Below are 12,921 nucleotides of genomic sequence, written 5' to 3' on the forward strand. Positions count from 1 at the left end.
ATATAATATACAATAAAAATTTAGTAAATAATATAATTGACAATATTAGAATTAAGTCAAATATCTTAAAGTTCTTTTTCTTTTTCCTAATATTATTGATTAATATATTAATTACATGAACTGTAGACATGGCAAGTTTAGCAGAGCAATTTGAATGGTAGATTTTTAAGCCTTATCAACATGGTTTAAGATTATTAACTTTCAAGCTGTGAATGTTAGGCTTTTTGGCTGCTTCTTCGTTCAAAAAGAACAATAATTTGATGGTCTTTTAGATTTGGCCCCGGAAAGGAACTTTCTTTTCTCTACATTTATAATATTTGATTCTTTTTGGTGGAATCCTATACATTTGATGTGCACCTCCAATTTCAGCACAGAAACGAGTCATATATACCCCTTCAAGAATTTATACATCAATGTTTAATTATTTTTCAGTTAAAAATAATTTGTTTTATAATTTAAATAATTAAAAAACAGTTTTTTCTTACAAATTAATTAAAAAAAGTTTTTTATTTAAAAGTTGTTCACTTTTCTTAAAAAGACTAAAATAGCATTAGTTATTTATTAGTATTGAATATAAAATAGTTAAAATTAATTGTATGAATCACAAAAATAGCATAATAAGAAATATTAGTGAGAAATGTTGATAAGACGTAAATTCAATTCAGATTTCGTTGTGGTTAGGATCTTTTATTTGGATGTGGAATTCTGTATGAGTGGAGCAGGGGGGCAGGTGCAATTGTCTTGTCAATCGAAATCCAGGAATTAAATACTCCCCTTTACCATTCAATAGCTTTGACCCAAGAAAGCTTACAACATTTTGCCTCAGGAAATTTATTCTACTGTTACATAGCTGAATTTCCAGCACCTGCCTCTCATCTCCTCCAACTGTTGTACTTCACCGACATTTGGTCCCTTATTGGCACATTGACAATTCTTAGGATGAAAATGTGTAATGACTAATGAGATCAACACTATCATGAACTTGTACTGATATCAATGATCACGAACATCATGGGGCGGATTCTAATGCCTTTTATGCTACTGAAGTTGAAACCATCCTGGGGCTGGTGCTGGTGCTGCCCATCTGCTTGTAATGTTCTCTCCAGGCTTTGAATCTCTTGCAGGACTCTTCCTTTATTTCATTTTTATAATTGGCAGAAGCAGAAGAATTCTGGATTGAACTATAGTACTGAATCCCTTCCTAGAAGGCATTTTCCCGTTTCTTGATGGCAATATGGGGAAAACAAAAATTGCTCAAACACAAAACCAGTGGAACATATACCCACATGATCTGGTAAGGCAACTGAATGAGTTCAGATGGGAGTTCTCCTGGAAGGCTAAAACGCTTTATTTCCCTTGAAAATTCAAATCAAACCCTGAATTTCGAGTAACATTTGGAGCTAAGTCGCAAATCAATATATTCAATCATGCTATATTAAGCATACTTGTTCTATGGTTGCTCATGGACTGACGATACATTTTAAAGATAAGAGAGAAACATAAAAGGCTGTAGCATGGCAGGTGTTGTTCTCAAATCCGCAATTGCAAGTAATGTTCCTCTCAGGATCTCTCTTCAACCGGTCGAATTTGATCTCCACAAAAAATTAGCATCAAACTTCCAACCAGTAGCTCCCATTCTTTTGGCAATCTGGTTTAGAGCATCAACTAGATATAATTTATCAACAAACAATAGTAGCAAAGTAACGTTTCAGAATCAAAATTACAGATCAAGTTGACGATCATATCTGTCACCTGCATATTGAGCTCATAGCTTGGGACTTTTCATGTTATTTGGTCTTGTAATTTGTTTCAAAACTTTCTTTCATTGTTGTTTTTGCTTTGGATAAGCAAGCTAATCTTGCACTCTTACAACTCTAAGTCTACACCTATAATCGACAATAAGGCTTAGAGAATATTCATCATACCCTCATCCTGAGGCAGCAAATGTTTGTGTCACCAAGCAGCTTAAGACCAGAACTAATATAAAGAACGCAGTTTTGGTTAACACATCTTTGAAACCCCTCTGGCTCACAAGATCGTTTCTTGCAGGGACTCTTCTTCTGTTAAGCAAACATTATATTTCACCTACAGAATCTGATTTACTATAAATTTATTGGACTCATAAAACATAAGTAAACTGCAAAATTCTACACAGATTGCTATAAAAAATGACTGCCTTGTTCAACTTTTCGTCTGTGAACAACCCCCCGGGCCTAATCCTTGTCGTCATAGTGAAACAATATATATAGAAAAGAATACTTCACTAGAAGTTTGTTTGCATGTCAACACAATTTTTATTTAGTGTTTGTGATGTTCATTAACTACTCTATTTGTGGAGGCACCAAGACAGAAGAAAAGGAAAAAATGGAGTGGAAAGTGGTATATAACTCCTATATGTAGCTTGGTTAATAGATAAATTAGAATTTCACATATGAGGGAATATACTGGTCTTATTATTGGAAATTTGTAATTCTAGAATGTCAACCTAATATATGGAAATGCAGAAATTTACAAAGGACACAGAATAAGATCCAAAGTAGAACTAGTAAGTATATAAGGGATGGAAAGCAACCCAGTGAAGGAAATATGATAGACTCTCTTCCCTGTATTAATTTTCAAATGCTGGGGTGTGAAATCTTTTTGCTGCTCATAGAAACTAATGATGCTACTAATAATTAGACACGAAAATCTACATGAAAAAATATTCTAAGAATAAATATTAAAGATCGAACACCAAAAGAATGTACTGCAACTATATATCTTAGGTATTGGAGAATATAATATTACATGAGAGAAGTATAAGAATATAAAATAAAATATATATAAGGTGAGGTTCCGACCCTACTTATATAGTCACAGTTGTGAATTTATTAATCCAATACTCTCTCTAGCTCATGGAATTCCTATATGCTATCAGAACCTAGTCATCAGTTTTTGGTATTACATACAAATTAAAAGTTTATATTGTCAAAAGTTTAATACTAAACGGCAATTAATAGTTTTTTACTCTTTTTCCTAAGTACAAGCTCAGCATGCGGAAAAACCTAAATGGCCAATGTGCATGAAAGAAACCTACATCACTAGGAATTTAAATTGTAATCATGAAGATCATTGGCAGGTATTGACAAAGAAGCTGTCATGTGGAATGAAGTTGAAACCTGGCTATCCATCTGTTTGTCTTGGTCTCCCTTTGCCTTAGCATTTGCATACAGCTCTGACTTGATTTCATACAAATCATGTGTAGTAGCAGATGAAGAATCAAGCCTAGACCAGCCTGATGATGTTGATGTATGATTCTGACTTCTTAAACTCTGACTTCTTATTTCTTTATGATGCTCTCTTATGGCTTTAAACCTTAAATCTTCATTATAACTGCTTTCTTCAGGGATCACATCTGGTATAGTTTTAGTTCCTTCTAGCATACTTACCACTTCAGACATAATTGGCCTCAGTGAAGCTGAACCATTAGTACATAAGAGAGCTACTTTAATCATCCTTTCTGCTTCTACCTTCTTGAATTCAGATCCAAGTTTCTCATCCACTAGCTCCATTAGCTTTCCACCTTGTTGCAAGTGGCAGGCCTGCAATGTAAAGAATATTACATTTACTATTCATGGAATATAAAAGGTGCAATCATAGGAATGAATGAAACTAGGAGCAACAAAAGAAACTAGAATAGATTAAACAGTGTCGATTACCCAATCTAAAAGGCAACCAAAGTTGCTCTCTGGACCGCGACTCATATTATGCTTCCCACTAACAATTTCCAGTGCCACAATTCCAAAACTGTAAATATCTGCTTTGTAGGTCAAGTAACCCCATAGTGCATATTCTGGAGCCATATATCCTCTGTATGAAACACAAAAGCCAATTACAAATTAATAACCTTTTCCTTATTTTCTCTGCATGAAATATTAGAAAAAAGATGACATACATAGTTCCCGCAACCCTGGTGCTGATGTGAGTTTTTTCCTCTGAATCAAGTTTAGCCAACCCGAAGTCAGATATCTTAGGATTTAGATGCTTATCAAGAAGAACATTGGTAGCTTTGATGTCTCTATGAACAATTTTGAGTGTTGACTCTTCATGCAGATATGCTAAACCTTTAGCTATACCAACACAGATCCTCTGCCTTGTTTGCCAGTCCAATTTCAGACAGCGGTCTTCCGGGCCTAAGAGAAGTGAATGAAGTATAAAGTTTTCAAAATAGATGTAATATGTCTATGTAAATCTTTTTTCTGGACATAAAAAAGGATTTTAATTTACCAAGCAAAGTATGAGCAAGGCTGTTATTTTCCATGTATTCATATACTAGCAACAGCTGATTTCCTTCAATACAGCAACCATGAAGTTTCACAAGATTTGGGTGCTGCATACACGAAATCACGCCTATTTCATTCAAAAATTCACGATTTCCTTGATTTGATTTAGATGACAACTGCTTCACAGCGATTACAGTGTTATCAGCTAATAAACCCTGCATGTCAGCAATGAAAATATCATCTTTATTAGAATCATTCACAGAAGATTTGCATTCTGGTGGCCAAATAACAGCAATGTTATAGCAAGAATACCTTGTAAACTGGTCCAAAGCCACCTTCTCCAATTTTGTTTGCAGGAGCAAAATTATTAGTGGCAGTTTTAATTTGCTTTAGGGTAAAAGAGACTGTTTGAATTTCTAGTCCTTCAAAATCTGTCAAGAAGAGAAACTTTATCACGAGTGCTAAAGGTAATGATCTCCAAGAATTGAGTTCAAAGCGGTTTATAAACCATTTCATTGTATAATGATATGAAGCATGAACTATCAACCAAAAACAGTCCAAACCTTTTTGTCTCCCATTCTTTGCTCGGAAATAGCGTTTCCACACAATCAAACCCAAAGCTAAGATAATGAGACATGATCCTAGTACTCCAACAATAATTGGTGCAATTTTTGTATTTCCCCCTCCGGAAGGAGGTTTAAAGTCTGTCCAAAGAATCAACAAAGCAATTATGCAATCAGAATTCAAAGAACAAAAAACAAAGAAAGAATTTCTAATGACATTGTGGTATCTAGACATGGACCTGAAATCCTAATAATGAATATGTTAATTCTGATCAATTCACACAGAGTTCCAATAAGAAACACCTCATCTTTCCAACTCAAATCAATCAGCAGTATTGGTTTCTCGTGCATCTAAAAATGCTTGTATAAGATTTGGCAAATTTAAAAGTTTTTGTAGGATGCGACCATCTATAGTTATTGACAAAATGTTAATGGAAGGAACTTCTGCAAAAGTAAGAAGGATGGCTTACGAGGATCTATCGAAATAGCTGATATAAGGGGACCATAGACTCCATTATCCGGGATTCTTGTAGTCCCTTTGCCAGCCCAACTCAAGCGGATCTCCAAGATGTTATTTGTTACTGTTGCATTATACATTTTTGTGATTAGCGTAGCAACCCCATTAGCTTCATCTGCTATATTGAAATTCTGCTCCACCATATCGTTCTGCACCATTAGCATTATAATTTTCAATAAGTTCATAACAAGTAATAAATTGCAACCAAGCCATGAACTCGCAGCAAACTAAATCCAGTTTTGTAGTGACACGTGACACAAAATGGGCAATCGCAATCAGATTGTCAATCCAAGAAGTCCACTGCAGAACATGATCTGAAGGCCGCTATTTTAACTTTCGCAAAAACTTACCCACCAATATAAGTCTGTAAAGGAAATTGACACAATTCAACCTAATATGCTAGCATCTACATATCGGAAAGTATGACTGGTTATATTTCTTTTTATACAAAAGAACTTTTACATGAGGAAAAGAGAATACAAGGAAATGCAGCTTTAAGAAACAAAGAAAAACAACAGAGCTCTCTAATCAAGCTAATGACACTCAAATGATACTCTGTTAAAAGAAAACAATGCACAACCAAATGAAAAGACCAAGAATTAAGCTTATAATTCTTTAAGAGATTGAAAGTCAAAGCCTGAAATGCAAGTATTTCTCTCCATCTAGAAATTTCATCGCACAACATAGATGCATACTTAGCATCTATTATACCAAAAGAGTACCAACAATCCAGTATGAAAATCTTCTATAGTTAACCATGGAGTTACCTGAATATATATATTGAACAGGCGCCTCCCAAGGCTGTTATACGTGCTGTCATTTGTGAACTGGATTTCCGCAAAGTGTAGGCTTACAGTGTAATTGCCATCAATTAAACACTGACGATAATAGGTAAGTGAAAGAGGAGCAATGCGTGCTGTACGGTACAATCCATTGCTGATTAGTGATGATGGTGATTCTGCTATATAAGCTTCATTTAGAAAATCATCATCATCCATGAAATCTCCAGTGCTGCTAAATCCCCAGCCATTATTACTTGGATAAAAAGTTGAGGCACCACCACCAACATCTCCATCTCCTTCATATGTGTTGCCATTTACTTCCATATTTTCTCCACCGCAATTAATGTATAAAGAGTGCCAATCTGCCAACATATGGTCATATTAAAGGACAACTTGAGAAGGATGTAATGAGAATCCACTAAGACAATTTCAACCAAAAGGCTAACCAGCCATGCATTGGAACCATAAGAACTTCATTCATAATAGTGCCTTGAAGTGAAAACTTATTTTAGCATAATTATACTATATTAAGCTAATTCTTTTCCTTTCTTCTTTTAGAAAACTCTGTCTTCTATATTCTGCAGCAGCCCTTTTTGAAACACTTAGGTTATGCTTAATAAAGACATCTCGCTCCCCTCAGCAGTCAAAAATTTAAACTCTATGCGATCTTCCTACCTACTTTTCAGTAATCAAATATGGATCAGTTATAACTTTTAGCACATGATTTCATCATAATATTGTATCACTAAATTTACAAGTGAAGAAGACTAGAAAAATATATTGAAGTTCAAACTTGCAGGTTATTTTTTTTTCCATAACAGTGAGCTGTGACTCTACAAGTTATGCACAATTTAGAGATAATATAGTATCACCATATCTGAAAAGAATAAGACTAGAATACTCTATAATAGAGTTCAATGTTTCAGGATATTATTTTATGTCATAACAGTGAGCTGTAATAATGAGTCTGCTAAGCCCGATTTTTGAACTGAACAAATTGGATGTAATTTACTTACGTCGATCACAATCGAAACTCTTCGCACATGCTCCTCCTCTAGTTGATACAAGCACAGAAAAGATTAGTGCAATGAAATGCTACACAAGACTATATTTTAGAGCATTACAAGAAAATCTTGAGTTCCAGTAGTTTCTAACTTAAGTTTTAATTATAAAAGCACAAGAAAATAAACTAACATGTCATTTCCCATTGAAGAACTCCGGAACAAGTTTAGACGTATATCCCTGTCGAAATAAGGCAAAAAAAGCTTGTTCGGTAATTTGGAAGCGCCGGATGTGTTGAAGAACAAGAAAATGTACAAAAGTAGATATAGTACTCACGTTTGTCGACAAGCAGGCTGATCTTGCCTTGTGAAATTATTGTAGGAAAGATCTCTGGTTGCAGGAACAAAACAGAACGTTTTGTCAGTAATCCTGTGGTTCTGGCGTAAAATGATCATACGCCTTTTAAAAAAAATAATCTTTGGGTGTTCTTAGGCTATTGTTTGCAGAATAAGATAGAAGCTTCAGTAAAATTATGACACTACAATCCATCATCTCTCACTTTAGTAATCAATCGTTGTCAACAGAAACAATGGGAAGGATGGTTTAGTAAATGAAACTTTCTAATATTCAAATGTGCTACAAATGCAAAAATGGAATGGAGCCAGACATTAGACTCCCTGCCTCGTGTGGGTGGATAGATTAGACAGATGCTGCTCAATCTGGTAAGCAATTTACTTTCAAATAATCTTAGTAAAATAGAAACTGTACATTCATACATATGAAGAAGGGGTGATTTAGTGATTTAAAAAATAATGAGAGTAAAAATCGAATCGAATTGAAAGAAAATGAGAAAAGAGACACACAAGATGTTGCAATGGTTCAGAACTAACCTTGCCTACATCCACTCTTTCAGTCTCACTTGGGAATTTCATTATCAATTGATAGATTACAAACAAACTTGATCCTTTTTTCGAGTTTAAGGACTAACCCAATTGTTTTCCCTATGATTCACACTGTTCCTTTTACACACAAACCTTAAGATTACAATCTTAGTGAAGAAAAAAAAGCCTTCTCACTCTTTCTAAACTCTCTCAATTACCCTAATACTTAGAAGAAGTACAATAAATTCTCAACAATCCAAACTACGATTGAACATTGAATCTTTAAAAATAAACATAAATTTTTTATAGAATTTTGATAAACAAAATGTGTCTAGATTACGATTGGATATGTTTTGTTTATTCAGTATCAAATTGATTGTTTACAAGGAAGCTTTATAAACAAAGAGAAACAGGGTTGAATAGCTTAGAATTCAATATTCAATTATGGTTTGGATTGTTGATAATTTTGACTTGCCACAAGCTTTGATACGCCTGTCCAACCCCGTTTCTTGGGCCCCGTCAAAACTTGAGGCTTCTATCCAAAAAGGTCTTTGGAAAGTAAAATGCACAACCATGCTATTTGGACATGCAGCATATTTTTGTTTTTCTACAGTGTTTGGATTTTAACTTTGTGCAATTTTATTTTTGCTAAGAATTCTTTCATACAAACACTTATGACCATCAAAACGAGTTTGTGGAATCTAAAGGTTCAATAAAATCAATATGCGGATACCTTTAAGACCTTATCAAACATCATACTGAATAATTTGACATAAAATCTATGGGCTGATCAGGCCCCATGAATAATGAAAGAAACAACCTAGAGACTTTACAGATATCAGCAATAATATTGTACATCTTAGGACATATGTTAATTGTTACCAGAAATAAGATACAAGGGACATACATATTTAGTCCTGATGAAAAGAATGGTATAACTCCACTGAGAAAATTTCCATTTAAGAAGCTGATAAAAGCAACATCAAACAGTTAGTACCTTGCAAATCGCGAGTTTATACATTGTAGACATAGAACTCAGGTATCTTTACTTACATGTATAACAATCTGTTTGTCTCTGTAGTTATGGCATTGGGAAGTTCCCCATGTAAGTTGTTAAAACTGAGATCCCTGTCAAGAATAATAAAGATGATAAATGCAAGGCCCAGTGCTTCCTCGACATGCCTTGCTGAAACTCTGAAGCCTGTATGCTTTTTCATATATTGCATCTTTTATTTATATTTCCTTTATGATTCACTTAAAATAACGGCATGCAGAAATCAGCTCCTTTCATTACACATGTTTAGATGTTTAGAGCATCCCAGTTTATGGTTCGACCAGCATTTTGACTGCTTACACAGGCAAGCAATTAAAACGGCTATTGTTAAGTTGTTGTTGCATTGTCGTCATGCATAATGCCTAGCAGCTTAGAATTTTAAGTGTTTAGTTATCCCAAAGATAATGAAACTTGTTTCATCCAATTACTTACAAAACTCGGAGTCTACTCATTGTCCAGATGTATGAAGGAATATTTCCTGATATTTTGCAGTTCCTCAAAATCCTGAAACTCCCATAACGCCTATGTCAGAAATTGCGGTCAGATGGCAAATGACCTTATGAATTCATTAACACTGCAGAGAATAATGAGTAGACATACAAACGGCTGAGGCCTGTTATGTTGATCAGATCAGGAAAAGCCTGATTTGTCACATTTATGTCGCTAATCCTCCTGGAGATAGAAGTAGTACTTTAATTTTCAAAAGAACAAAGCTCTATGAGAAGTTCCCGTAATAACAATTAATAGTGGATTTTTTATAATTTACTGTGACTACAGACAATGAGAACAATCAAGATTTTCACTCACAGGTCCGTTAATTTCTCCAAAATAGAAACGGATGATGGAATGGGTCCTTCCAGTCCACTACCTTGCATTTCTCTGTGTTAAATTGGTTAATCAGAATAAACCAAGATAGTTCAAGAGGCTTAGTATAAGTTATTCTTTTTTTCTTTCTACAGTTTCAGATCTGGAAACAGAATAGAATTTCGAAAGAGGAAGTTCTCACAGTCTACCGAGTTGCCTCCAGTTTTGTATAGAATCCGGAATGCTGCCGGTGAAATTGTTGTCATTTATGCGACTGCATTGTGCGATAAGGTGAATTTACATGTTACACATTGTGAAAATCTGTGTATAGATTAGTAATAATTTCACTCTGAAATAGGCTTACAAATCAGTCAAGTTTCTCAGTTCAGCAAGTTCCACAGGTAAATTTCCACTTAATTTATTGGAAGATAGCTTCCTGTAATAACAAAATAATTAGCTCCTACAAATAAACTCAACAGAGGGAGAATTTTAAATGGGTAAAAGAGCAAATTAGGCATGAGTATCCATGAAATCTCTTACAAAATTCTTAAGTTAACTAACTTCCCAAGCTCGCGAGGAACATTTCCAGAAAATTGATTTAACTCAAGGTCTCTGGTAAGATACATCAATAGACTGAAATTACCAATGGAGTAGATTAATCTAAACGTTATTCTCAAAAAAAAAAAAAAAAAGATTAATCTAAACGTTGTACAGTTTTATATCAACAAAAATATGATGAGCAATACTGTAATGAATTATCATACGGTGCTCTAAGCCAATACACGTGCACTGAAATTTACAACTTACAAGGAAGTAAGATTTGTAAAGTTCTCCAAATAGGTTGGTATATTTCCTGATAACCGGTTTGCGAGAACAGAGCTGCAGCAAATGTGCTTTGTCAGTTAAATAAGATGCCACAAGTTATCCTGAAAATGATGAAAAATAAAGAGAGTACTGTAGCTTACATAAATTTTAGTGGTATTGAAGCCCATTCACGTGGTATAGAACCATTCAGGTAATTGTAAGCAAAATCACTGCAAGCCAACAAATGATGAATTTAAAACACTATACATATGCTATCTGATAATATAGCATTTGAAACTAAATACAAGAGAAAGTAAGCATGTTCAAGCTAGTTCTGGGTATGAAGTTCCCTTTAATTACTTTAAACAACTAGTTGACTGCCATACGCAATTGTTTTATTTGTAAAAACAATAAATATCATACAAATACACACAATTTTTACGGAGAATGCAGATTCTCACATATGCTCAAGAAAAGAAAGTTGGACCAATTCAGGTGGAAGCTCTCCCGGAAGACTAAAACGCTTGATTTTCCTGAAGATCATACCAAAGATAGGCTTTTAGCACAAAAGGGTAAAGCAACTAACCTATGCTATCCACGCAACCTAGCACTTCTAGGAAACAACTAAATACAAAGACAATACTTGTAAATATTTAGATTTAAGGTAAAATAACCTTCAAAATATTGTTTATTTTAGAACAGATATATTATCTTGTTATCTCTATATCTAAAATCTCATTATGAATCACAAAAATTAGGATCTCTCGACAAGCATAAAGCTGTCTTCTTCCAGGGATTTCAAATATGTCACCATTGATTTGAGATTGAGAACATACAGGGATACAATATGGCAAGTGTTGTTTGGAAAGTTGCAATTGCAGGAAATGTTCCGCTCAGGATCCGTTGGTTGAATTGGTATGACATTGTCCTGACAAGCATCAGCATTGAAATTCCAGCCAGAAGCTCCCATTTTTCTGGTAATTAAATTTAGAGCATCCACTGGATGATATTCACCAACAAACAATTGTAGCACGGTAAGAGTTTAAAACCAAATTAGCTTAAAGGTACAATTTTATCTACCAGCATATTCTTCTTCTTCTCTCTAAGAACCAAGTTCGTATTAGGGGTCTACTTACCTAATACCTTTCTTTTTTGAAATCTGAACTCATATCAACTCTTCCAGAAGTTCTACCACAGTAATAAGTATATATAACAATCAGCTAACCTATTGAATCAGATATCATAAACACAAGTAAGATGGTCTTTTATAGTTGCCCATGTTTCATCAATGTCTTGATAGAATTTCTGAACAAAATTAATTCAGCTCAAGTATGTCGTCCTTTTTCTATTTTTTTCCTTAATCATGTAATATTACCAATCTCCAACTTTTACTTCTCATTAAAATTCGCTAGACCCTGCAATAATCAGCAAAGACATATAGGATAACTGTATGCAAGATAGAAAAGAAAACGGTTCTTCTGTTGTCTTAGCAAATCACCACAGAACCTTTTGAAACATCAAATATATCATCTAATATCAAAAGAAAAAGGAATGAATAAAGGGATAAACTATTGATCATACCCTCATCCTGAGGCAGTACAGCAGCAGCAAATCTTTGTGTCCCCAAGTAACTCAGAGCTAGAACTAATACCACGAATGCATGTTTGAAGAACATGTTTGCAATAAAAAAATATGCCTAAAGCTTGCAAGATATGTTTTATCCTTCACAGATTCCTCCAAGCAAACGTGTACTTGGCATTAACTAAATGAAGAGATGATAACTAAATTGCAAAGATTAATGAAATGCCTTTAGAAAAATGATTATTGCAGTTTACTTGACTATTCAACAGCACATCTTCGGTGGCTTGACTTTATGCTGATTAGTTAATGGCTGACTATATTATATATGATGAATCTCAATTAGTTGTATGTTTACATTTTATTATGACGGCTTTTTCTTTTTATATTTACAACGCATATCATTTTATTATAATAAATTATATGCTTGTAAAATTTCTGTAAGACACTGGAATAAGCAAATCATTCCCTGTATTAATATCTGCGTATGGACAGATATCAAGGTTTCGACAACCTTATTTGGGAGCTGGGCCCTTATGTCTCTGACTAAGAAAACTCTTTTACTTTCATTCAAGTTTGCTCGAGAAACTCTGCTGTGTGTGTGAAACATACACATCAACTTGGGAATAGATAGGCTTAATTAAGCTTAATCAATTTGAGGTTCTAAAGCACAT

The 12,921-nt window shown here is 34.2% G+C and overlaps 1 protein-coding gene across 6 annotated transcripts; it reads right to left on the minus strand.

Annotated features, from left to right (window-relative positions):
• Positions 1–741: 741 nt before the first annotated feature.
• Positions 742–12,550, minus strand: LOC8275198 (probable LRR receptor-like serine/threonine-protein kinase RFK1). Of its 6 annotated transcripts, XM_048374070.1 has the most exons (27): positions 12,251–12,548; positions 11,806–11,894; positions 11,506–11,668; positions 11,131–11,202; positions 10,831–10,899; positions 10,673–10,744; positions 10,406–10,498; positions 10,230–10,301; positions 10,068–10,139; positions 9,869–9,940; positions 9,662–9,733; positions 9,494–9,583; positions 9,061–9,135; positions 8,915–8,974; positions 7,463–7,516; positions 7,319–7,366; positions 7,141–7,178; positions 6,110–6,486; positions 5,296–5,491; positions 4,826–4,966; positions 4,575–4,693; positions 4,267–4,477; positions 3,935–4,172; positions 3,699–3,849; positions 3,159–3,581; positions 1,926–2,060; positions 742–1,648 (listed from the first exon to the last, which is right to left on the minus strand). In XM_048374070.1, exons 3-27 carry the CDS (start codon positions 11,637–11,639, stop codon positions 1,574–1,576), a joined length of 3,159 nt encoding a protein of 1,052 aa, XP_048230027.1. In that variant the 5' UTR covers positions 11,640–11,668; positions 11,806–11,894; positions 12,251–12,548; the 3' UTR covers positions 742–1,573. The 6 variants fall into 6 exon arrangements, with proteins under 6 accessions (XP_048230027.1, XP_048230026.1, XP_025013689.2 ...); XM_048374069.1 differs by lacking the exon at positions 11,806–11,894 and having other exon boundaries at positions 12,251–12,549; XM_025157921.2 differs by lacking the exon at positions 11,806–11,894 and having other exon boundaries at positions 10,406–10,477.
• Positions 12,551–12,921: the final 371 nt, after the last annotated feature.

Source organism: Ricinus communis, chromosome 5 (assembly GCF_019578655.1).
Source record: "Ricinus communis isolate WT05 ecotype wild-type chromosome 5, ASM1957865v1, whole genome shotgun sequence".
Lineage (NCBI taxonomy): Eukaryota > Viridiplantae > Streptophyta > Magnoliopsida > Malpighiales > Euphorbiaceae > Ricinus > Ricinus communis.